Source organism: Hemitrygon akajei, chromosome 26, assembly GCF_048418815.1.
Source record: "Hemitrygon akajei chromosome 26, sHemAka1.3, whole genome shotgun sequence".
NCBI lineage: Eukaryota > Metazoa > Chordata > Chondrichthyes > Myliobatiformes > Dasyatidae > Hemitrygon > Hemitrygon akajei.
In genome coordinates, this window is record NC_133149.1 from 34,738,590 (window position 1) to 34,763,355 (window position 24,766).

Genomic DNA, 24,766 nt, shown 5'->3' on the forward strand with positions numbered 1-24,766 from the left:
TACCTGAATGACATCATTGTTGCCAGTGAGGATGATAGGAAACATCTCCAAAATCTCAAGATAATGTTAAAAAGATGAGAAGACTATGGCCTCAGAGCACAACACAAGTGTGAATCCTTTAAACCAAGCATCACTTACAGTGATCACACCATTGACACACAAGATTTCTCTCTGTGCTGAGAAAATTCAATCAGTGGTGGATGCTCCAAGGCCAAAGGATGTGTCACAGTTGCAGACATCATATTCTGTTACCATTGCAGAGAAAAATTATGCACAGATTGACAGAGAGGCCTTAAGTTTGGGGTGTTTCAACCAGTACTTGTGTGGGAGAAAGTTTTCTTGAATTACTGACTATCAATCACTCGTGTTCATTTCAATTCACAGAAGGTTGTACCACTAACAGCAGCAGCACAAATCCAGAGATGGGTTCTGATTCTTGGAGAGCACTATTACAAGATCATATTCAAGAGGACAACTAACCATTGAAATGCTGATCGATTGTCCCATTTACTCTTGAAAAAAGAAATACCTGAAAAAGATATAAAAAAGGACATTCCTCTTGACATATTCTCCGTAATGCAAATCAAATGTCTCCCTATTATGGTAGCGATGATCCAAATGGAAACCAGAAAAGTCCCCACACTGTCTCATGTCTACAAAAGCCATCCCAGAAATTCCAGTTCCCCCATTTTTACCAGCGCCGGGATGAACTTGCCCTTGACGAGGGTTGCCTTATTTGGGGATTGAGAGTTGTTGTACCATCCAGGCTGAGACCTGAAGTGTTGGGGGAGCTATTTGTGGTCATCTAGGCATAGTTAAAATGAAAACTTTGGCTTGAAGCTTTGTCTGATGGCCTGGGGATAGATCAACAGATTAAGCAGCTCGCCATGCACTGTTTGGGATACCAACATGTCCAGAAGATGCTAAGAGCAGTGCCTTTCCATCTCTGAGAATTATCTGCATTGCCCTGGCAGGGGATTCATGTGAATTTTGCCAGACCGTTCATGGGCACAAATTTCTTGGTAGAAGTGGATGCAACTACAAAGTGGCCAGAAGTGTTCCCAGTAGCCTCCACTACAGACTCACACACTGTTGATGAGCTGAGAAGCCTCTTCTCAAGGACTGGTGTTCCAGAACACGTAGTCAGTGACACTGGACCACATCTGTACCATATCACCCAGCTAGAAATGGCTCGGCAGAAAGGTTTGTTCAGAGTCTAAAGAACACACTTCGAACAATGTCAGCAGAACACACACTGACACAAACAAAAACTCCCCAAATACCTACTTGCATATCACATTGCAACATGCTCTGCAACCAACAACTCACCATCTATGCAGTTCCAGGATACTCCTTTGTCCTCGCGCTTGGATCCCCTCAAACCCAATCTCAGAAGGAGTATACAGGACAAACAGCTGAGACAAATTGAGGCTCAATGTTTTACTCCTGGATAAGCAGTCTTGGCAAGGGACTACAGAGCTGATCAGAAGTGGGTACTTGGAAAGATTAAGGACAGAACTGGACCACTCTTCTACACAGTGAAGGTTATGTCTGGTGTCATCTGGGGACAACACATCAATCAGCTGAGGAGAGCAGAGAAGAAAGGTCTGTAATGCTTTCAGAACCACTTCCTGCAGTCCCAGAGTCAACTCCTACAACCAGCATGGAGGAGACCCAAAACGCAAGACTGTTTCACAGCCATGTCTCACATGCCAAGCAAAGCGACTCCCCCATCAGGAAGGACATTATCCCACAAGAGTAAGAAATCCTCCACAGAAATTAAGTATTTAGGACAATTTAAAATTTACTATGTTGTGGATGTTTATGTGCGTGTATTATTGTATTGTATAGTATATTGTGTGTGTATGTATGAAACCCCCTTTTTACCAGGTGTCTCTAGAGATGCGGCTTGTTAGCCCTTTGCTAACAGCCACCGGACTCTGCGCTGAGAAAATCACCTTTCTCCAACTCTGTATGTCCAAGGTAGATATGAATTGCTGCCAAATCCGTGAGGCTGGGATGTCTCGCCCACCCGAACCCTGATTTGCGTGAATACTGTGTAACTTACTGCTCTCATGCAATCAACCTGCAGCAAAAAATAACAGACTGCACACTGCGAACAGCTATAAAGAATGTGTATTCATGAGTGTTAATTTAACCAATTATTAAAGAAAAGAAAAATAAACAAAAGGGCCCATCATAATTAAACAGTCAAATGTGCACGTAAATTGGAGCTCATCTTGAAGTTGTCTTTAAATCACGCACTGGACCCTTGGTCTACTTAAGAGCACACACCTCCTTCCAAATATCACTTGAAGTCCATCTCGAACAAACAGGCTCTCCCAAGGGAGTATTGGTCCTTCCTCCTTGAAGCCATTCATCTGCACAAAGCACCTTGTGCAATGGGGATGGCATCTTCTGCCACCTTCCATCGTCTTCTCCAGCTCCCACTAAAAAGACCTCGACCCACACCAGTGTCAGTCACCAAAACCTCTCCACCCAGCGTTCTCTAAAACCTTCTCCCAATTCCATCATCCTGGTTGGCTGACACAACATTCCCCTTATCTTAATTCAAACCCAAACAGGCTGAAAGCAGTACAGAATGCCAAAATGAAATACATACAGCAAGGCAGTAAAAATCTCAACCAGGGAGTTACATATATATGATTAAGCACTCTTTGCTGTTTACATAACTCATTATGGGTAATATGTAAAAGTGCATGAATAACATCATGTCATACGTCTGCTCCTCACTAAAGTAAAGACAGAGTACACATGTTTATCCCCAGACTCCTCATGTTTTTATTTCTTGTTTAGTTTTACGTAACAGTGAAGAGGTACCAATCAAGCAGACTGCTTCGTCTGGAGTCATGGAGTACTACAGCACAGAAACAGGCACTTCAGTCCATCTCGTCCATACTGAATCAATAACCTGCTTAGTCCCATTGACCTGCACCCAAACCATAGACCTCCAGACCCCTCCCATCCATGTATCTATCCAAACTTCTCTTAAATGTTGAAATCAAATCTGCATCCACCCCTTCTTGTACTGGCAGCTCGTTCCAAACTCTCACCACATTCTGAGTGAAGAAGTTTCCCCTCATGTTCCCCTTAAACCTTTCACCCTTAACCCATGACCTCTAAAAGTAGACTCTCCCAACCTCATTAGAAAAAGCCTGCTTGCAACTATCCTATCTATACCCCTCAAAATGTTGTATTCCTCTATCAAATCTTCACTCAAGCTATATTCTGGGAAATAAAGTCCTAACCTGTTCAACCTTTCCCTGTAACTCAGGTCCTCCAGTCCTGGCATTACCCTTGTAAAGTTTCTCTGTACTCTTTCAATCTTATTTACATCTTTCCTGTAGGTAGGTGACCAAAACTGCACACAATACTCCAAATTAGGCCTCACCAATGCCTTATTCAATTTCAATATAACATCCCAAATCCTGTACTCAATACATTGATTTATGAAGGCCAATGTGCCAAAAGATTTCTTTACAATCCTATCTTCCTGTGACGCCATTTTCAAGGAATTATGGATCTGTATTCCCAGATCACTCTGATCCACTGCACTCCTCAGTGCCCTATCACTCACTGTGTAAGACCTGCCCTTGTTGATCCTCCCAAAGGCTTTGGGGACATCAGAAGGTGAGCCTCTTGCCACAGGATACTCAGTCACTAACCTGCTGGGTCAGTTATTAAAATCTCATTGAAAGTAGTAATTGCTTGGTACTTTGTGCCATGAATGTTACTTGCCATTTATCAGCCCAGGCCTGAAAAAATGACCTTGCCCTGCATGGCAAGCATGAACTGCTTAATTTGGGGAGGAGTTTATGCTGTGCTTAATATTAAAATGCAACATAGTAGTCATCAACCATTCTCCAAGGAAGGAAAATACTTAAATTCTATTTGTGCTTTTTAATTATTTTCCAGTTAGACCTGTCAGGAAGCGCAGATGCCAGAAGAAAATCTCATCATACTCAACTGTAATCCCAAATATGTTTAATTAACACTTTATGATCAGTTCACTTACAGAGAAGAAAAGCGACCTTGATGAGACATTAGAGAGCGTTCTGGTAAGGAATATAAGAAAAGGCAAGAACGAAAGAGAAACAGACTCCAGAAGGTACCACAATCAACAGAAGCCGTTCATGATGTCTTACCAGCAGAGGACGATCTGTGAGGCCGGTCATAGTTACGTGAGGGCTGTAGGAGAATTTTAGAGGACTGATTGGCTGCATTGTTTTACTTGCCGCTTCTTCTCTCTTCAAACTGGATAGCCACAAAAAGTAAGTCACTCTTTTGAATGTTGCAATGACAACTACAAATCCTACACCATTATAAAAATTACAGTAAGAGCTCACATAATGTGTCCAACTTAAGTTACACTTTTAAAAGCTTCTTAGTCATTCATCTCATGGTTATTTGTGAGATTTGAAAATGACTGTCATATTTGAGAAAAATATTGTACATTATAGTGTTTTAAACTGACATAAATATTAGACATGCAGAAAGCCAGTCAAGTAGTAGATACTACATAAAGCAATTATGGAACACACACAAAACACATGAGAATTCAGCAAGACAGGTAGTACAGTATCGAGGGGGGAATAAACAGTCAACATTTCAGGCCTAGACCCTTCATCAGAATCCTTCATTATGTTGTCATTAATTTCATATATATTAAAAAATATTTGGGCATATTTAATCCACTATAGCCAACAAATAAACAAATAAATGCTCCTTTGTGCAATACGAAAGAAAATTGCTTTACATAGTATCCACCTCGAGCCCTAATAACCCAGAAACATCAAAATCTCTTCAGAGGTACAACTAGTCCAGACAAATGTTTGTCAATATAGAGTTCCCTCAAAACAAAGGCACATGAAATGCTGATTACTTAAGTGGTAAAGATAATAGATAATTAAACTCTTCTTCATTATTACTCTTCTTAAACAACCTAGCCACTGAAGGCACACAAGGTGGATGGGAGTTTAAAGTTTCATCAGAAAAATGTTGATTCTGATAACATAATGCTAGATTCAGTGTCAATGATATAGCCAAATCTTGGAGCTACTCAATTACGTTAGTTTGTAGTGAAAGAATATTCTTTTATGGAGCACTTTCTAGAATTGCAGGATGTCAAGACCAGTTAAGTTCAGTCACAGTTGTGATGCAAATAGCCACGACTGCTTACTTATACACAGTAATACCAATTAACAAATGTTTAATAATTCACAAAAAGGGCTGCCCCTTTAAAAAAGCATCACTTCCTCAATCCTGAAGATCAGTCTATGAAAATTCAGAGACCTTAGTGCATGATTGAGGAAAAGATACAAGCCTATAATGAAATACACTGAATATGGATTTTTATTGTTTATTTTTTGATTAGGTTTTCCATTTCAGCATTTGCAGTTTCTTTCCTTTATCAAATAATCCCGATTACCAAGTGAAGATCTTTCAACCAAATTACACATCTTTCAGATAGACATTTGTCCCAGTGATCCAAGAATTTCCTGGTTCTCTCCAGAATTCCAGAGCATTCTGAAACCTCAGGAAATGCTTTACAGGGATGTGCATGTAAACAACTCATTATTTCCATGATAAGAAACATAATTATGATCCAGTATCACTTTAACAATCACAGATCATTAACTAAACCAGATCTTTACTCTCCTTACCTGACATTGTACAATGGAGGAACCACCTCCCAATGACCCCGTCGTAGATCAGTAATAGGTCTGTTGGGAATTGCATCAGATGTAACCAACAATCTAGAAGAGTAATGTGTACAAAGGAGAAAATAATCAACATATAAAATAAAATAATAATATGGTCCTCTGACTGAATGGGAAACATGATGAAAACCTTATGAACTATTCAGTGTAAATGGATAATTGGCTGAGCTTCTGTTCCCATTTTCTTTAAATGACGTGGTAATGAATAGAAAATCAGTTTTAAAAGAGTATACTTTCTACTGGACAACCCCACCCCCCACACAACCATTATAACTTTAATATGGTCTCCAGATCAATACATGAAGTGAGAATTTTTTTTTTCCCCACAAGGAGGAACAAAAATGTGGTGTCTTGAACTCTCTCAATCAAAAAGCTGTGGACATAGAAGGTGACTTGGAAGTTTCAGAACAGAGTATGTGGACTTTGTGATTAAGGTTGGATTAAAGGACATTTAGCAAATATTCGTGAATGGAACTGAGGTACACATTAGTAATTATTTAATTCAGTGGGGGTAAAGGGTCAAGGAACCCTTTCTGACCTTCTGTTCCACAAAAAAATTAAATAAACATACCTGGGCAGATTGGATGGGGAGTGCACCTTCTGTCCGTCATGCTGACTCATTGAAAAGGCACGTTGATGATCATCACTAGCCACAGGATTCTCCCATCCTGGCTGGGGAACAAGGCCAAGTTGCATTCGGATGCGATTAAAACTGCAATGGAATAGGTCGATCAGGGGCTTTCAGAGTAAAAGAATGGTTACAGCATAGAAGGCAGCCACTTGCCCTTTTCACATTGTAACAGCTTTGTACAAGAGCAACCCAGCTACTACACCCTCCAACCTTCTGCCCAAAGTCTAAGAAATCTTTTATTGGATATTTATTTAACTGCAGTTGAATTAGACTCTTTACTACATTTCACATTTTAACCATTTGCTGCATAAATAAATGTTTCCTCATTACTCAGTTTCTTTTGCTAATCACCTCATTCTATGTCCCCTGGAACTTCAACCCTCTGTCAATGTGAATTGTTTCTTCAAATATCAAATTTCAATGAAAATTAATTATCAAAGTATATGTACTGTACTTGTTCTAATTCTGATTATTCTGGCATCTTACCCTTCCTTTCCAGACCTGAAGGTTCTCAGCCCAAAATGTCAACTGTTTATTCATTTCCGTAGATACTGCCCAACCTGCTGAGTTTATCCAGCATTTTGTGTGTGTTGGTCTGAATTTCCAACATCTGCAGAGTCTCTTGTGCTTACATGTACTATATGTCACTATACACTACCCCGAGATTAATTTTCTTACGGGCATTCACAGTAGATACAAAGCATCTATAGATTTGCTGATGATACAACCATTGTTGATAGAACCTCAGATGGAGACAAGAGAGTGTACAGGAGCAAGATATGCCAACTAGTGGAGAGGTGTCACAGCAACTACCCTGCTCTCAACATCAGTAAGACGAAAGATCTGATTGTGGACTTAGGGAGGGCAAGACAAAGGAACACACACACACGTCCTCATAGAGGGATCAGAAGTGGAGAGAGTGAACAGTTTCAAGTTCCTGGGTGTCAAGATCTCTGAGGACCTACCCTGGTCCCAACATATCAATGCAGTTATAAAGAAGGCAAGACAGCAACTATACTTTAGGAGTTTGAGTGTATTTATTGACATACTAAATCTTTTCAAAAACTTCTATAGATGTACTGTGGAGAGCATTCTAACAGGCTGCATCACTGTCTGGTATAGGGGGGTGTTACTGCACAGGATCGAATGAAGCTGCAGAGGGTTGTAAATTCAGTCAGCTCCATCTTGAGTACTAGCCTTCGAAGTACCCAGGACATCTTCAAGGAGCGATGTCTCAGAAAGGCAGTGTCCATTATTAAGAACCTCCAGCACCTAGGACATGCCCTTTTCTCACTGTTACCATCAGGTAGGAGGTAAAGAAGCCTGAAGGCACATACTCAGCGATTCAGGAACAGCTTCTTCCCCTCTGCTATCTGATTCCTAAATGGACATTGAACCCGAGAACACTACCTCACTTTTTTTATATTATTTCTCTTTTTCTGCACAATTTTTAATCTATTCAATATGCATATACTATAATTGACTTATACTTATTTATTATTTTTTCACTTTCTTCTATATTATATATCACATTGAACCGCTAAGTTAACAAATTTCATGACACATACCAGTAATAATAAACCTGATTCTGAAACACAATAGTTGATGAAAAACTACACACAAGACAAACAACCAATGTGCAAAAAAACAAGTTGTGCAAATACAAAAAGGGAAAACAAAATAATAAATAAATAATAAATATTGAGAACCTGAGTTGTAGAGTCCTTGAAAGTCAGTCAGACCCAGAGACTGAAGTCACAGGGTCACAAGGGGGCTGTGGGAGTTCAGAAAGGTACCTCTGTGTTCTGGAACCTGCCCCACCACTTCTTGTACTGCAGATCTCTTTAGTCCTGTGCTTTTAGAATTGTTTTTATGGCTTTTAATCTATTGGTTGGTAGCTTTTTGGAATTTCAATGAATCTCTCCGAAGGCCTATCCAATCTCTCCTTATAACTATTTAAATCATACCATATCAACTAAATTTCCACATCAACCCTGTCTACAATTTTATCAGAAACCACTTTAGTTAGACATTTTGCTCTTCCCCTCTGCAGGAATGCTCCCTAAATAAACATTATTTTGAGTCAGCTTATGAGGGAGTGGTGTACTGTTGGAAGTAACCACTTTTGTGTTTAAAAGATCCCATACTACAATTCAAAGAAAAGCAAGGTATTTCTCAAAATCTTGAACAATACTTATCCTACGGCCAACAATTAACAAATCAGGTTACTAACACAATACTCTTTGCAGGACCTTGCTGTCTACAAATTAGCTGTTGTGTGTCCCATAGTACAAAAACACTACAAACTGTACAATGTACAAAGAGCTATAGTACAAAGTAATAACTCAAAAGTTTAACTGTAAAGCACATTGGGAGATCCTGAGGTTGTGACAAGTGCATACAAAGGGTACAATCATAATTTGAAATATTAGATGATGCATTCTGTAGAAGTTTAGAAAACAAAAGGACACCAGGTCAACAAAATGGGCAGATGTACAACAAATGAACTTCTATGACATACTATGAGACACAAGACCCCAGCATCCAGGCTATGCTTGCTTCTCGCTGCTGACATCAAGAAGGTGGTACAGGAGCCTCAGGACTCACACTGCCAGGTTCAGGAACAGTTATTACCCCTCAACCATCAGGCTCTTGAACTGGAGGGGATAACTTCACTCACACCATCACTGAACTATTCCAACTGAGTTGGACTCACTTTCAAGGACTCTTCATGTCATGTTCTCAACATTTATTGTTTAATCCCCTCTTTTTACATTTGCATAGTTTGTTGGGTTTTTTTTGCACATTGGTTGTTTGTCTGTCCTGTTGGGTGTGGTCTTTCATTGATTCTATTGTGTTTCTTGTATTTACTGTGATTGCCTGCAAGCAAATGAATCTCAGGGTTGTTGCCATATATATGCACTTTGATAATAAGTTTACTTTGAACAAGATGTTTTGGCAGCTACAAGTAGCATAATGTAAATGGTACAAAATAGGAGCTGAACTGAACCCAAAATAAAAACTTCTGTGTATATTTACAAATTTATCAAATAATACTGTCAAAGAATGGCAAAAATAACTTATTAAAGAGCTGTTTTCCCCGTAAGAGCAGAGATGGGAAAAATCAGTTCTTATTCACTTCTCTCATAAACACAGGAGTTCTGCAGATGCTGGAAATCCAAAGTAAGGCACATAAAATGCTGGAAGAACTCACCAGGTCAAGCAGTATCTATGAATAAAGCGTCGACGTTTAGGGCCAAGTCCACATGAAGGGTCTTGACCAGAAATGTCGACTCTGTTCCTCTCCATAGATGCTGCCTGTCCTGCTGAGTTCCTTTCATATGTGACACTTCTCTCATCCTGCGTTAGGGTGAAAAATACAAGAACATCTGCAATACATCTGAAATGCAAAGCAATGGTGCTTCACTATCCCAACAAAAAGTCTTAAACATTTCAGGAAATGCAAAAGAGGATTTTCTATCTGTGTAACGGCGGAGAAGGAGGCGGAATACGTCTTGGAATCTTTACATCACAGCTTGTAACGAAATATACTGCAAGAACAACACTCATTTCGTACCTTTCTTGCAAGTCATCCCAGGTTTCCTCAGTTTTATAAGATGCCATGAGTTAAGATTTCAAACCGGAGATGAAACAAATCGTATGTACTGAAGTTTAGTACAGAGCATATACTGAAACTTTTAAAAAGATCATTGGGCGATGGGCATCACTGCCACCCGAAGTTTTAATAATCTTCCTTTGCCCTGGTGGGAACGTCTTGAACCACTCATTTCCAGATTCGTGTCCTAGCGATAATTTTCATCCGGTGCTATGTACTTTAAAGCATTACAATTTTAAAATACCGAGTTAAGCACCTGTAATAGTAACACGTCTCCAGGTGCTTCACAGGAGTGCAATATAACACGCTGGAACTTCACATCTGAAGTCTTCCACACAGTCTATCACACCAAGTTCCTCGAATTCATCCCCTTCCGCCGCCCAATGCAAATCTGTTGCGTGTGTACGAATCGGCTGCATCGACCATTGCAAGGAGAACACGCTTCAAAGTTTCACTGGCCGGTAAGGTTATCCTGAGTGTTGAAGAGAATTGTTCTGCGATTATAATATATATAAGGCCGGGATTTATCCGTTGGCTTGGTAACCGGCGTCTGTTTTGAGGAGTTTAATCCCATCAGCCTGGAACCCCATTGCTTCACACACACAAACTGCGATGTCCGGCTATAACTCGACTCTCGTCTCCAAGTCCCGCCACCGACGGCCGATCACGAGAGCCAGGCCCTGCAGTGTTCCGTTACCTTGGCGACGGCCCCAGTATCGAAGCAACGCCAGGTTCCTGACCAGCACCTTTTCTTTCGTCTTTATGGCTTCTATTCTATTGCTTCAATTTTGTCCCCCTCTTCTTTGCTGTAGTTTCTTTCTCAACTGGGTTTAAAGTTTTTAATGTTCTTATTTTCTGTTCATTGTGTAATATCTATGTAGAGCTCATCAATTCATGGCAATTAAGACTCCCGCATTCGCTGTCCTTCGGGCGATTTTGGAGTCTCCGGAAATTAAAGATTAATTTCCAATACCCCATTGCAGGTTAAAAAAAAAAGATGTTTGAAGTGATTGGGGATTGGACTTATAATTTCCTCCTTCATTTTCATTTTTTTTTGCTGTTGGAGACTGGTTGGCAATGCTGATCAACTTGATTGATTTTTTTTCAACAGTGTGGTGAAATTAATAAGTGCTGTAGATTCAGATTTGGTAACTTTAAACACTGTCCTCTAAAAAATAAGACTATCAAGTATGCAAGATCCTCTGACTTAATGTGGGATCCCTTTCCTTTATTTTCTTTGGAACCACCTAACAAAAGTTGGGTCCCTCTCCCCCTATATCTATCTATCTGTTTCTCTCTCTCTCTCTCTCTCTCTCTCTCTCTCACTCTACAGGAGGATGGGGTGAGGGCAGATGTGCATGAAATGGAAGAGATGCGGGTAAGGGCAGCGTTGATGGTGGAGGAAGTGAAACAGAATTGAAATGGGAGGCCATGCAGGAGATGGTGGTCCATGGCCTCTTCTATTGCCACAATGAGTCCACACTCAGGTTGGAGGAGCAACACCTTATATTCCATCTGGGTAGCCACCAACCTGATGGCATGAACATTAATTTCTTGAACTTCTGGTAATTGCCCCCCCCTTCACCATTCCCATTCCTGTTTCCCTCTCTCACCTTATCTCCTTACCTGCCCATCACCTCCCTCTGATGTTCCTTCCCCTTCCCTTTCTTACATTATTTCTACCTTCTCCTATCAGATTTCCCCTTCTCCAGCCCTTTATCTCTTTCACTTATCAGATTCCCAGCTCTTTACTTCTACCCCTCCCCCTCTCCCAGTTTAACTTATCACATACCACCTTGTACTTCTTCCTCCCCTCACCTCACCTTCTTACTCTAACCTCATCTTTTTTTCCAGTCTCGATGAAGGGTCTCAGCCCAAAATGTCGACTGTACTCTTTTCCATAGATACTGCCTGGCCTGCTGAGTTCCTCCAGCATTTTGTGTGTGTTGCTTAGATTTCCAGCATCTGCAGATTTCTCGTCTTTGTTCTACAATTCTTCTAATGTTCTCTGAAAATTGTTTTGAGCGAGGCATGGTGCACATAAGCAGAACTTTCTTGAGAAGAGCAGGTTCTGTCAGTAACCTGGTTTTGTGTGTCTTTTTTTTTATCGGGCAAGGCACTTCTACAACCCATACCTCCAAGCTCATCTCATTGATTGGAATACCTGACTCCAAATAGTTTTTGTAGAAGGCATTACCCCAGAGGGTCACTTTTTTTTTTAACCTAGACCATGTTGTTTAAATGGTATACCCAGCATCGATGAGAAGAAGTACAATTGTTAATGTGTTATTCGTTTAGGCAGATTGTGTTTGTCTATTATTGTGACTTAGATGAAGATCAGACCACATTTTATGAGTAATTAATGCAGAAAACCAGGTAATTGCAAAGGGTTCACAAACTTTTTCTTGCAACTGTATAAAACACGCATACATACTGTCTCCCAAGTACCACATCTCTACTTAAATGGTTCCCTCATGCAGAATGAGTTTGGGACAGCATCTGAGAATTCTCCAAGCCCCAACTAAATTCATCCCTACAACAATGTCAGTTTAGATCAGGAGAAGGCCTTTGACAGAATAACACATACGTAAGTATATAATGGAGAAAATTTTCAAAATGAGCTTTGGGGAGGAAATCCACAACTGCTCTGCAGAATCATCAGTAGAAATCTTCCTTTTCAAATCTGGAGTGGACAAGGCCGTCTTATTTATGTGTGGTATATTATGAGCCTTTTGCCAAAACAGTCAGGATGAACACAACAGAGATGATCCCTGAGTCTCCAAAGACAATTTCACCTTCTGCTGTTCAGACCCACTGATTTCATGGACAATTCAGCTTTGTGACTTGTTTGAGTTGGCCTCAGGGTCCGAGACAACTGCAGAACAAAAGATATTATGTTCTTTGGCTGCTGGTCTAACTGATCCTTTGTTCCCTTCACCATCAATCCAATATGTGAAGGTGCAGGGAATTTGGTTCAGACTGGGACATGCAGCAAAAACTGACTACAACAAATACTGTAGTCAGAAAGAGAATAGTCAAAAAATGCTGGAAACATTTTGTTATTATGTCTGTGGAAAGCAAAAAAGTTAGTATTTCAGGTTGAAGACCTTCTATCAGATTCACAAGAGAAAAAGTGATTTTTTTTTGTTAACAATATTTTAAAAGTGAAGTGATGCCTGAGATAACACTGGTCTTTAGTTTTCATCAATAGTAAAAGTGAGAGTAAACTTGCGTAATAATGTTGTAAGATATGAGGACTTTCTCTGTTAAACAAACCAGAACGACATTTTTTTTTCCAAATAGCAATAGACAGGAAAAAGCTGATATAATAACAGAAGGTGTTCAAATCATTCAACAGATCAGACAGCATCTGTGGAAACAGAAACAATGTTAGAGTTTCAGGTCAAAGACCCTCCATTAGAACAGCCGAGAAAGGGCATGTGAGGAATGGGTAGAACAATAGAAACATCTCTAATAGTATTGTGAAATAAACTGTTGTTGAAACCTTCTAGTTGGCAATAGGCTGATGTTCAAAGGGTCATTGTTTTCTTAGACATGAGTCATTGAAAACTAATATTCAGGTGCAGTAGACAGTTAGGAAAGCAATTTGTCTGCAGGCATTTATTATGACAAGTTTGGGTCCAAGAGTAAAGATGTCTTACTATAATTATAAAGGATGACACCTGACCTCAAGTCAAGTCAAGTCACTTTTATTGTCATTTTGACCATAACTGCTGGTACAGTACATAGTAAAAATGAGACAACGTTTTTCAGGACCATAGTGTTACATGACTCAGTACAAAAAAACTAGACTGAACTACCGGTACATAATAAAAAAACACAGAAAGCTACACTAGACTACAGACATACACAGGACTGCATAAAGTGCACAAAAAAGTGCAGGCATTTACAATAAATAATAAACAGTTCAGTTTTCAGTTTTCCAGCATCTGCATTTTGTGATTTATATTTACAATTATAACATACCTTGATGAGATCATACCTAGAGTAATATTTACAAATTAAAAAGATATAATTGCCATGGGGCAGGGGTTCCCAACCTGGGATCCACAGACCCCTTGCTTAATGGTATTGGTCCATGGCATAAAAAAGGTTGGGAACCCCTGCCCAATAAAGATTTCATCAGACTTGCTCCTGGAATGGTGGATTTGCTATATTTGGTGAGATTGAATAGAGTTGGCCTGTAAAGAACTGAACAGGACTGCAGTAGTGACAGGAGATTCCATAGTTAGAGGAATAGAGACAAGATTCTGTGGACACAATAGAGACACCTGGATGATGTGTTGCCTCCCTGGTGACAGAGTCAGGGATGTCTCGGATTGGGTCCATGACATTAAAAAGAGGGAGTGTAAGCAGCCTGAAGTCTTGGTTCATATTGCACCAATGAAATAGGTAGGAAAGGTAAGGAAGGTCCTGAAGAGAGATTTTATGGAGCTAGGTAGAAGCTAAAAAGCTGGACCACTAGGGTAGTAATCTCTGGATTGCTGCCTGTGCCACATGCCCATGAGGGTAAGAATAGGATGATTTGGCAGATGAATGTGTAGCTGTGGAATTGGTGCAGGGGGCAGGGGTTCAGATTTCTGGATCTTTGGGGTCTCTTCTAGGAAAGGTACAACCTGTACAAAGGAGGCAGGTTATACCTGAACCCGAGGAGGACCAATATCCTTGTGGGCAGGTTTGCTAGAGCTGTTGGAGAGGGTTTAAACTAATTTGTCGGGGGATGGGAACTGGAGTGGTAGAGCTGGGGATGTGGTAGTTGGGTTACAAACAGAGGCAATGTGTAGTGAGACTCCTAGCAAGGAGAGGCTGATGGCAGGGCAAAATTGCAGTCAACAGGATGAGTTGCAATGTAAAAGGGGGACAAAATCAAAAAAGGTGATGAATACAGGACTGGAGGTGTAATATTTGAATGCATGCAGTACATGGAATAAGGTAAATGAACTTGTAGCACAGTTACAGAATGGCATGTATGATGTGAGGGTCACTGAATCATGGCTGACAGCTTAATATCCAAAGATACACATTGTATTGAAAGGACAGAATAGTAAACAGATGGGGTGAGGTGGGTCTGTTGGTAAAAGAAAAGAAATAAAATCATTAGGAAAAGGAGACAATTGGATCAGAGGGTGTAGAATTGTGGACAGAGCTAAGAAACTTCAAGGGTAAAATACCCTGGTGGGAGTTACAGTAGCAAAGATGTAGTCTACAAATAACAACAGGAGACAGAAAATGCATGTCAAAAGGGCAATGTTACGATAGTCACGGGGGATTTCAATATGCAGGTAGATTGGGAAAATTAGGTTGGTGCTAGATCCCAAGGGGGGAATTTGTAGAATGCCTATGAGGTGGCTCCTTAGAGCAGTTCGTGGTTGATCCCATTAGGGAATTAGCTATTCTGGATTGGGTGTTGTGCTATGAACCAGAATTGATTAGAGAGCTTAAGGTAAAGGAACCCGTAGGAGGCAGTGATCATTAAATGATAAAATTCACCCTGCAATTTGAGAAGAAGCTAAAGTCAGATGTATCAGTACTACAGTGGATTAAAGTAAATTACGGAGGCATGAGAAAGGAGCTGGCCAGAATTGATTGGAAGGGAACATTAGCAGGGATGATGACAGCAGCAATGACTGGAGTTTCTGGGAGCAATTTGGAAGGTGCAGGATAGATACATCCCAAAGAAGAAATAGTATTCTAAAGGCAGGATGACATAATTGTAGCTGACAAGTCAGAGCCAACATAAAAGCCAAAGAGAGGTCATATAATAGAACAGAAATTAGTGGAAAGTTAGAGGATTGGGAAGCTTTTAAAAACCAACAGATGGCAATTTTAAAAAAGTCATAAAGAAGGAAAAGATGGTGTATGAAGGTATGCTAGCCAATAATATTAAAGAGGATATCAAAAATTTCTTCAGATATATAAAGTGTAAAAGAGAGGTGAGAGTTGATATTGGACCCCTGGAAAATGATGTTGGAGAGGTAGTAATGGGGGATAAAGAAATGGAAGACAAATGGAATAAGTATTTTACATCAGATTTCACTGTGGAAGATGCTAGCAGTGTGCAGGAAGTTTGAGAATGTCAGGGGGCAGAAGTGAGTGAAGTTGCCATTACGGGAAAAAGTCCTTGGGAAGCTGAAAGGTAGGCAAGTCACCTGGACCAGATGATCTACACCCCAGGGTTCAGAAAGGTGTAGCTGAAGAGATTGTGGAGGCATTAGTAATGATCTTTCAAGAATCACTAGATTCTGGAATGGTTACAGAAGACTGGAAAGTTGCAAATGTTACTCTGCTCTTCAAGAAGGGAGAGAGACTGAAGAAAGGCAACTATGGACCAGTTAGTCTGACCTCAGTGTTTGGGAAGATGTTGGAGTTGATTGTTAAAGATGTGGTTTCAGGGTACTTGGAGATACAGTACATGATAAACCAGGCTGAAGTCAGCATGATTTCCTTAAGGAAAAATCTTGCCCAACAAAACCTGTTGGAATTATTTGAAGAAATATCAAGCAGGATAGATAGGAGAATTGGTGGATGTTGTGCACTTGGATTTTCAGAAGGCCTTTGTCAAGGTGCCACACATGAGGCTGCTTAACAAATTAAGAGCCCATGGTATTACAGGAACAATACTAACATGCTTCGAGCATTGGCTGATTGGCAGGAGGCAAAGTGTGGGAATAAAGGGAGGCTTTTCTGGTTGGCTGCTGGTATTCTACAGGGATCTATGTTGGGCCTGTTTCTACTTACGTTATATGTCAATGATTTTTGGATGACAGAATTGATGGCTTTGCGGCCAAGTTTGCGAACGATACGAAGATAGGTGGAAGGGCAGGTAGTGGTGAGCAAGCAGGCAGGCTACAGAAGGACTTAGACAGATTAAGAGAATGGGCAAGATTCTCATGGGATCATGAGAATGGGAAGATGGAACACAGTGTTGGGAAGTGTATGGTCGTGCACTTTGGTAGAAGAAATGAAAGCATAGATTATTTTCTAAATTATAAGAAACTTCAAAAATATGCGGTGCAAAGGGACTTGGGAGTTCTCGTGCAGGATTCCCTCAACGTTAATTTCCAGGTTGAGTCTGTGGTGAGGAAGGCAAATGCAATGTTAACATTGACTTGGAGAGGACTAGAATATAAAAATAAGGATGTAATGTTGAGGTTTTATAAAGTATTGTGAGCAGTTTTGAGCCCCTTATCTAAGAAAGGATGTGCTGACATTGGAGAGGGTTGAAAGGAAGTTCCTGAAAATGATTCCAGGTTTGAAAGCCTTGTCATATGAGGAGCATTTGATGCCTCTGGGCCTCTACTCACTGGAATTCAGAAGAATGAAGGGTGACCTCAGTAAAACCTATTGAATGGTTAAATGCCTTGACAGAGTGGATGTGGAGAGGATGTTTCATATGGTGGGAGAGTCTAAGACCAGGGGACGCAGTCTCAAAATAGAGGGGTGTCTTTTTAGAACAGAGGTGAGGAGGAATTTCTTTAGCCAGAGTGGTGAATCTGTGGAATTTGTTGCCACAGGTGGCTGTGGAGGCCAAGTCACTGGGTGTATTTAAGGCAGAGGTTGATAAATTGTTATTAGTTAGGGCATGGAAGGATATGGGGTACACCAGGAGAAGGGGTTGAGAAGGAAATGGATGAAATGGTGGAGCAGACTTGAGGGAACAATTCTCCCATATCTTCTGGTCTTATGGTAAACTCTATAGAACAAGAGATGATGCCATTGAAATTTCCAAAATTCTCATAAAATTAAGAAGGATGATTCCCTTGCTCGAGGATTTCAGAAACAGGGATCACATTCTAAGGATAAGGGTGAACCTTTTCAGACTGAGATAAAGAGAAATACTTGGAAGATGTGACTCATTTGAATTCTCTACACTGGAAGGCCATGAAGAAATATTCACTGATCTCAATCATAACAAAGACCAATAGATTTCTGGATATTGAGGGAGTAAAAGGACATGGGGATAGTAGGAAAAATTGGAACTCGGGTAGATTAACTATCATCTTGATAACTGACAGAGTAGATAGATAGATAGATACTTTATTCATCCCCATGGGGAAATTCAACTTTTTTCCAATGTCCCATACACTTGTTGTAGCAAAACTAATTACATACAGTACTTAACTCAGTAAAAAATATGATATGCATCTAAATCACTATCTCAAAAAGCATTAATAATAGCTTTTAAAAAGTTCTTAAGTCCTGGCGGTAGAATTGTAAAGCCTAATGGCATTGGGGAGTATTGACCTCTTCATCCTGTCTGAGGAGCATTGCATCGATAGTAACCTGTCGCTGAAACTGCTTCTCTGTCTCTGGATGGTGCTATGTAGAGGATGTTCAGAGTTTTCCATAATTGACCGTAGCCTGCTCAGCTACCGATGTTAAACTCTCCAGTACTTTGCCCACGACAGAGCCCGCCTTCCTTACCAGCTTATTAAGACGTGAGGCGTCCCTCTTCTTAATGCTTCCTCCCCAACACGCCACCACAAAGAAGAGGGCGCTCTCCACAACTGACCTATAGAATAGGTTATAAGGATCAAATTGCTCACTGTTACTCATTTTCTGAGATACGGCCTGTAACCCAGACATGACATGCACACTGCATCAATTTTAAAATTAAAAGTGAATTTGTAACTCAAACATAAAATCGCAGAAACTTCTGCGGTCAACCTTAGTGTAATGAATGTTAACCTCTCCAAGTCCAACACTCACCCCTCCCCCAATCCCCTTTCAGTCTGCGCACGCGTAGTTCATTCAGTAGGATGTGACGTCTCGGAAAATGGCGTTATCAGGGAGAGTATTGCGGCATTGAGGAGAAAGCATCTTTAAATCACATATAATTTCCCACTTGGAAGATCGCGGATTTTGTCCATTTCTTTGAGTGACATTTCGATCTAGGGTAATGGATGAAGATACGGCGAAAGAAATGAGGGTGAGTGAGACGCCAACTTTTCAGGGAATAAGGTCGAAATATGCACCGGATGTCCCGCCCCGAAGAGTTGATTGGCTCCGTGGTCGTTCTGTCCGTGCCGCTGGGAGAACGTCCGGGGTGCCCTCAAATTACCCTGAGCTCTCCGTTTCAGGGAACGGCCCTCGTTACATTCCCCTCTTCCCTGCATATGCGCACATACACTATTGCTTTAATCAAAACCTATATCGAAACCCTTACTACTTTCCTGACATGTCCTCCTGTCGCAGCCCTCACTTCACTCCTCTGTCTCTTTGGTAAGTCTTTCTACTGTCAGCCCTGACCTCACCCTCTGGCATGTCTTCCTCCTATCTTATTTGCACGTTCTTCCCTTGCCCCCCCCCACCACACACATCATTCCCTGGCACATCCTTCCCCTGTCGCAGTCCTCACCTCCTCCCTGGCATCTGCTTCCTCCAACACATTGGCACATCCATCTTTATGACACGTTGATATGTCTTTATTCACTTCTATTTCACCTCACCTCCTCCTTTCGTTTCCTTTTTGCCTTTTACAGCCTTCCTTTGCTACTCCTCCAGAACCCTTACTGGTGTTTTTGTGAAATGTGCAGATTCTCCCTGTAATCTGATTTCTTCCCACATCCCAAAGATAAACTGGTTGGTAGGTTAGATAGCCATTAGCAGGAGTTGATGAGAATGTGGGGAGAATAAAAACTGTAATTAATGTAGGATAATTGTAAATGGTTGATGATTGTGCAGACCCTGTGAGCTGAAGGGACTATTTGTGAAGTGTCCCTGACCTATCTTTCCCCTTCCCCTTCATTGCCATTTTCTTTTTCCGCACATCCAACCCCTGTCTTCCTCTCTGGCCTGCCCCTTCCCTACCATATCTCTAACCTGTATGCCACTCCCATTCTACTCCATTACTACTCCATCTTATTATATTTATCCCCCTGACATTCCATATTCTTGCTGCGATGTTGCCCTGCTATTACACAGAAGGTCCATTCATGTGCCCCCACTAATTTACAGGTTGACGCACATTCCCCACCAATCCCCCACACCACTGGATGCCTGTTCCTTTCAGAGCTCCCCCATCAATATCATTTCTACCCCTAAACCTTTGTCCTGTTTGGTAATCCTATCCTTATCTAACTCCTCATTCTCCCATTCCCTTCCTTTACAACCTCCCTCCCCCACCGCATGTCCTGCCACTGCTGCCACCTCCTACTCCCTCACTGCCATGTCTTTGGCCCTTCCACCATGTTAAAGACCCATGTCCATACCCTCTTCCCATGTTATTGGTTTGTTTTCTCCTGTCATTCAGGGCAGAGTTTGTCAAGTGCATCCAGGACCGATTCCTGTCACAGTATGTTGACAGGCCAACTAAAGGGAATGCCATACTAGATCTAGTATTAGGTAATGAATCGGGTCAGGTCACAGATCTGTCAGTGGGTGAGCATCTAGGGGACAGTGATCACCGCTCCCTGGCCTTTAGTATTATCATGGAAAAGGATAGAATCAGAGAGGACAGGAAAATTTTTAATTGGGAAGGGCAAATTATGAGGCTATAAGGCTAGAACTTCTGGGTGTGAATTGGGATGATGTTTTTGCAGGGAAATGTACTATGGACATGTGGTCGATGTTTAGGGATCTCTTGCAGGATGTTAGGGATAAATTTGTCCTGGTGAGGAAGATAAAGAATGGTAGGGTGAAGGAACCATGAGTGACAAGTGAGGTGGAGAATCTAGTCAGGTGGAAGAAGGCAGCATACGTAAGGTTTAGGAAGCAAGGATCAGATGAGTCTATTGAGGCATATAGGGTAGCTAGAAAGGAGCTTAAGAAGGGGCTGAGGTGAGCAGGAAGGGGGTATGAGTAGGGTAAAGGAAAACCCCAAGGCATTCTTCAATTATGTGAAGAACAAAAGGTTGACAGGAGTGAAGATAGGACCGATTAGAGATAAAGGTGGGAAGATGCGCCTGGAGGCTGTGGAAGTGAGCGATGTTCTCAATTAATACTTCTCTTCGGTATTCACCAATGAGAGGGAACTTGATGACGGTGAGGACAATATGAGTGAGGTTGGTGTTCTGGAGCACGTTGATATTAAGAGAGAAGAGGTTTTGGAGTTGTTAAAATACATTAGGACGGATAAGTCCCCGGGGCCTAATGGAATATTCCCCAGGCTGCTCCACAAGGCGTGGGAAGAGATTGCTGAGCCTCAGGCTAGGATCTTTATGTCCTCGTTGTCCACGGGAATGGTACCGGAGGATTGGAGGGAGGCGAATGTTGTCCCCTTGTTCAAAAAAGGTAGTAGGGATAGACCAGGTAATTATAGACCAGTGAGCCTTACGTCTGTGGTGGGAAAGCTGTTGGAAAAGATTCTTAGTGATAGAATATGGGCATTTAGAGAATCATGGTCTGATCAGGGTCAGTCAGCATGGCTTTGTGAAGGGCAGATCATGTCTAACAAGCCTGATAGAGTTCTTTGAAGAGGTGACCAGGCATATAGATGAGGTGGATGTGGATGTGATCTACATGGATCACATGTAAGGCATTTGACAAGGTACCACATGGTAGGCTTATTCAGAAAGTCAGAAGGCATGGGATCCAGGGGAGTTTGGCCAGGTGGATTCAGAATTGGCTTGCCTGCAGAAAGCAGAGGGTCATGGTGGAGGGAGTACATTCGGATTGGAGGGTTGTGACTAGTGGTGTCCCACAAGGATCGGTTCTGGGACATTCGTGATTTTTATTAACGACCTGAATGTGGGGGTAGAAGGGTGGGTTAGCAAGTTTGCAGATGACACAAAGGTTGGTGGTGTTGTGGATAGTGTTGAGGATTGTTGAAGATTGCAGAGAGACATTGATAGGATGCAGAAGTGGGCTGAGAAGTGGCAGATGGAGTTCAACCCGGAGAAGTGTGAGGTGGTACACTTTGGAAGGACAAACTCCAAGGCAGAGTACAAAGTAAATGGCAGGATACTTGGGAGTGTGGAGGAGCAGAGGGATCTGGGGGTACATGTCCACAGATCCCTGGAAGTTACCTCACAGGTAGATAGGGTAGTTAAGAAAGCTTATAGGGTGTTAGCTTTCATAAGTCGAGGGATAGAGTTTAAGAGTCGCAAGGTAATGATGCAGCTCTATAAACCTCTGGTTAGGCCACACTTGGGAGTACTGTGTCCAGTTCTGGTCACCTCACTATAGGAAGGGTGTGGAAGCATTGGAAAGGGTACGGAGGAGATTTACCAGGATGCTGCCTGGTTTAGAGTGTATGCATTATGATCAGAGATTAAAGGAGCTAGGGCTTTACTCTCTGGAGAGAAGGAGGATGAGAGGAGACATGATAGAGGTATACAAGATATTAAGAGGAACAGATAGAGTGGACAGCCAGTGCCTCTTCCCCAGGGCACCACTGCTCAATACAAGAGGACATGGCTTGAAGGTAAGGGGAGGGAAGTTCAAGGGGGATATTAGAGGAAGGTTTTTCACTCAGAGAGTGGTTGGTGCGTGGAATGCACTGCCTGAGTCAGTGGTGGAGGCAGATACACTAGTGAAATTTAACAGACTACTAGACAGGTATATGGAGGAATTTAAGGTGGGGGGTTATATGGGAGGCAGGGTTTAAGGGTCGGCACAACATTGTGGGCTGAATGGCCTGTTCTGTGCTGTATTGTTCTTTGTCATTCCTTCTTATTTTTTTTTAATTGGTCCTCCCCAACTACTCACATCAATTGATGTCAGCACTGGTGTTTTTGTGGCTCCATTACCCTTTTACCCAAATTAATGATCTCTCTGGTCATCCGAAACTGGTGTCCTCTCTTTCCACAACCCATCATTGGCTTGTATCTCACCATGCAAACCTTTCACCTGGTAACACACAAAATGCTGGAGGAACTCAGCAGGGCAGGCAGCATCTATGGGAGAAAAAAAATACAGTCGATGTTTCGGGCCAAAACCCTTCGGCAGGACTGGAGGAAAAAAAGCTGAGGAATAGATTTAAAAGGTGGGGGGAAGCAGAGAGAGAAACACTAGGCGGTAGGTGAAACCTGCAGGGAGAGGGATGAAGTAAAGAGCTGGGAATTTGATTGGTGAAAGAGACGGAAGGCCATGGAAGAAAGAAAAAGGGGGAAGAGCACCAGAGGGAGGTGATGGGTGGGCAAGGAGATGAGGTGAGAGAGGAGAAAGGGGATGGGAAATTGTGAAGGGGAGCGAGGGGCTATTACCGGAAGTTTGAGAAATCGATGTTCATGCCATTGGGTTGCAGGCTACCCAGACAGAATATAAGGTGTTTTTCATCACTACAGTGGAGGAAGCCATGGATGGACATATTGGGAATGGGAGGTGGAATTAAAATGGGTGGCCACTGGGAGATCCCGCTTGTTCTGGTGAATGGAGTGTAGATGCTTAGCGAAGTGGTCTGCCAATCTACGCCATGTATCGCCGATGTACAGGAAGCCACACCGGGAACATAGTAAATGACCCCAACAGACTCACAGGTGAAGTGGTGCCTCACCTGGAAGGAACGTTTGGGGCCCTGAATGGCAGTGAGGGGGGAGGCGTAGGGGCAGGTGATGCATTTGTTGCCAGGAGGGAGATCAGTGGGGAGGGACGAATGGACAAAGGAGTCGCGTAGGCAGCAATCCCTGTGGATAGCAGAAAGTGGGGGGTGGGGTGGGAGAGAAAGATGTGCTTGGTGGTGGAATCCTGTTGGAGGTGGCGGAAATTTCGGAGAATTATGTGCTGGATGCGGAGGCTGGTGGGGTGGTAGGTGAGGACAAGAGGAAACCTAATCCATGGTAAGGTGGCGGGAGGATGGGGTAAGAGCAGACGTGCGTGAAATGAAAGAGATGCAGTTGAGGGAAAGGAATCCCCTTTTTTTGAAAAAGGGAGACAATCTCCTTAATTCTGGAATGAAAAGCCTCATCCTGAGAGCAGATGCGGTGGAGATGGAGGAATTGAGAGTAGGGGATGGCGTTTTTACAAGTAGCAGGGTGGAACGAGGTGTAGTCCAGGTAGCTGTGAGAGTCTGTGGGTTTGTAATAGACATCGGTAGATAAGCTGTCTCCGAAGATAGAAACAGTGAGGTTGTGGAAGGGAAGGGAGGTGTCAGACATAGACCTGGTTTCCACTTGGTTCCTTGTCTTCAACCTGCTTTCCCTGGATTTTCTTCCTCCCCAGCTAACTGCCCTCCATAACTTCATTTTCAAGTTGATGTGTTTACCAATCCTTCCTTCATTTATGGCAAACCAACACCTATGGCAAACTCTAAGTCCTATGATTCTTCTACACCTACACCCTTTTGCTGTTTTTTGTCTTCCATTACTCAAAAATCAATAAAGCACAATTTCAAAGAGTACTGACATTTAATAGTACTGATAAGAGGTTTGAGAACTGGAAGGCAAATAGGGAGCAACACATACAAATGCTGGAGTAACTCAGCAGGTCAGGCAGCATCTACGGAAATGAATAAACAGTTAACATTTTGGGCCGAGACCTTTCATCAGGACTGGAAAGGAACTGGAAAGCTGCCAGAATAAAATGGTGGGGGTGGGGGGGGGAAGGGAGGCCAGCTGGAAGGTGATATGTAAAGCCAGGTGGGTAGGAAAGGTCAAGGGCTGGAAAGGAAATAGGGACTTACATTGCAATTGGACACTTGGATGCCTTATGGTTCTGATGGGCATAATTAAGTTTGCCTTTTTACTTAAAAGCTGTTTTCATAATAAACTGCACATTTCAGTTCTATGAAACTTTTATTTATAAATAAGTCCTTGTGCAGAACTACTCAAGTCATTGTACTTGAAGTGCCCCCACCCCCACTGCCACCTCCACCCCCCC

General features: G+C 42.1%; 2 protein-coding genes across 6 annotated transcripts in view; one reads left to right on the forward strand and one right to left on the reverse strand.

Annotated features, from left to right (window-relative positions):
- LOC140716857 (uncharacterized) overlaps positions 1-10,651 on the reverse strand; it is a 70,827-nt gene extending 60,176 nt beyond the window's left edge. For all 3 annotated transcript variants that reach the window (XM_073029840.1, XM_073029839.1, XM_073029838.1), the window contains exons 1-4: positions 9,950-10,651; positions 6,313-6,453; positions 5,685-5,777; positions 4,167-4,275 (exon numbers count right to left, since the gene is read on the reverse strand). In XM_073029840.1, the coding sequence (XP_072885941.1) occupies positions 4,167-4,275; positions 5,685-5,777; positions 6,313-6,453; positions 9,950-9,996 (390 nt within the window). In that variant the 5' untranslated portion in view covers positions 9,997-10,651. The remainder of the gene's footprint in view (positions 1-4,166; positions 4,276-5,684; positions 5,778-6,312; positions 6,454-9,949) is intronic.
- Positions 10,431-24,766, forward strand: part of hmbsb (hydroxymethylbilane synthase, b) — a 46,106-nt gene continuing 31,770 nt past the window's right edge. The window contains exon 1 of one of the 3 annotated variants that reach the window (XM_073029845.1): positions 10,431-10,449. Coding sequence is in view for 1 of the 3 variants with exons in the window: in XM_073029842.1 (XP_072885943.1) it covers positions 18,909-18,938 (30 nt within the window). In the remaining 2 variants the exon portion in view is untranslated. Of the gene's footprint in view, positions 10,450-18,777; positions 18,939-19,155; positions 19,232-24,766 lie in introns of those variants that run through there. The other 2 variants (XM_073029842.1, XM_073029844.1) reach the window with 2 other exon arrangements.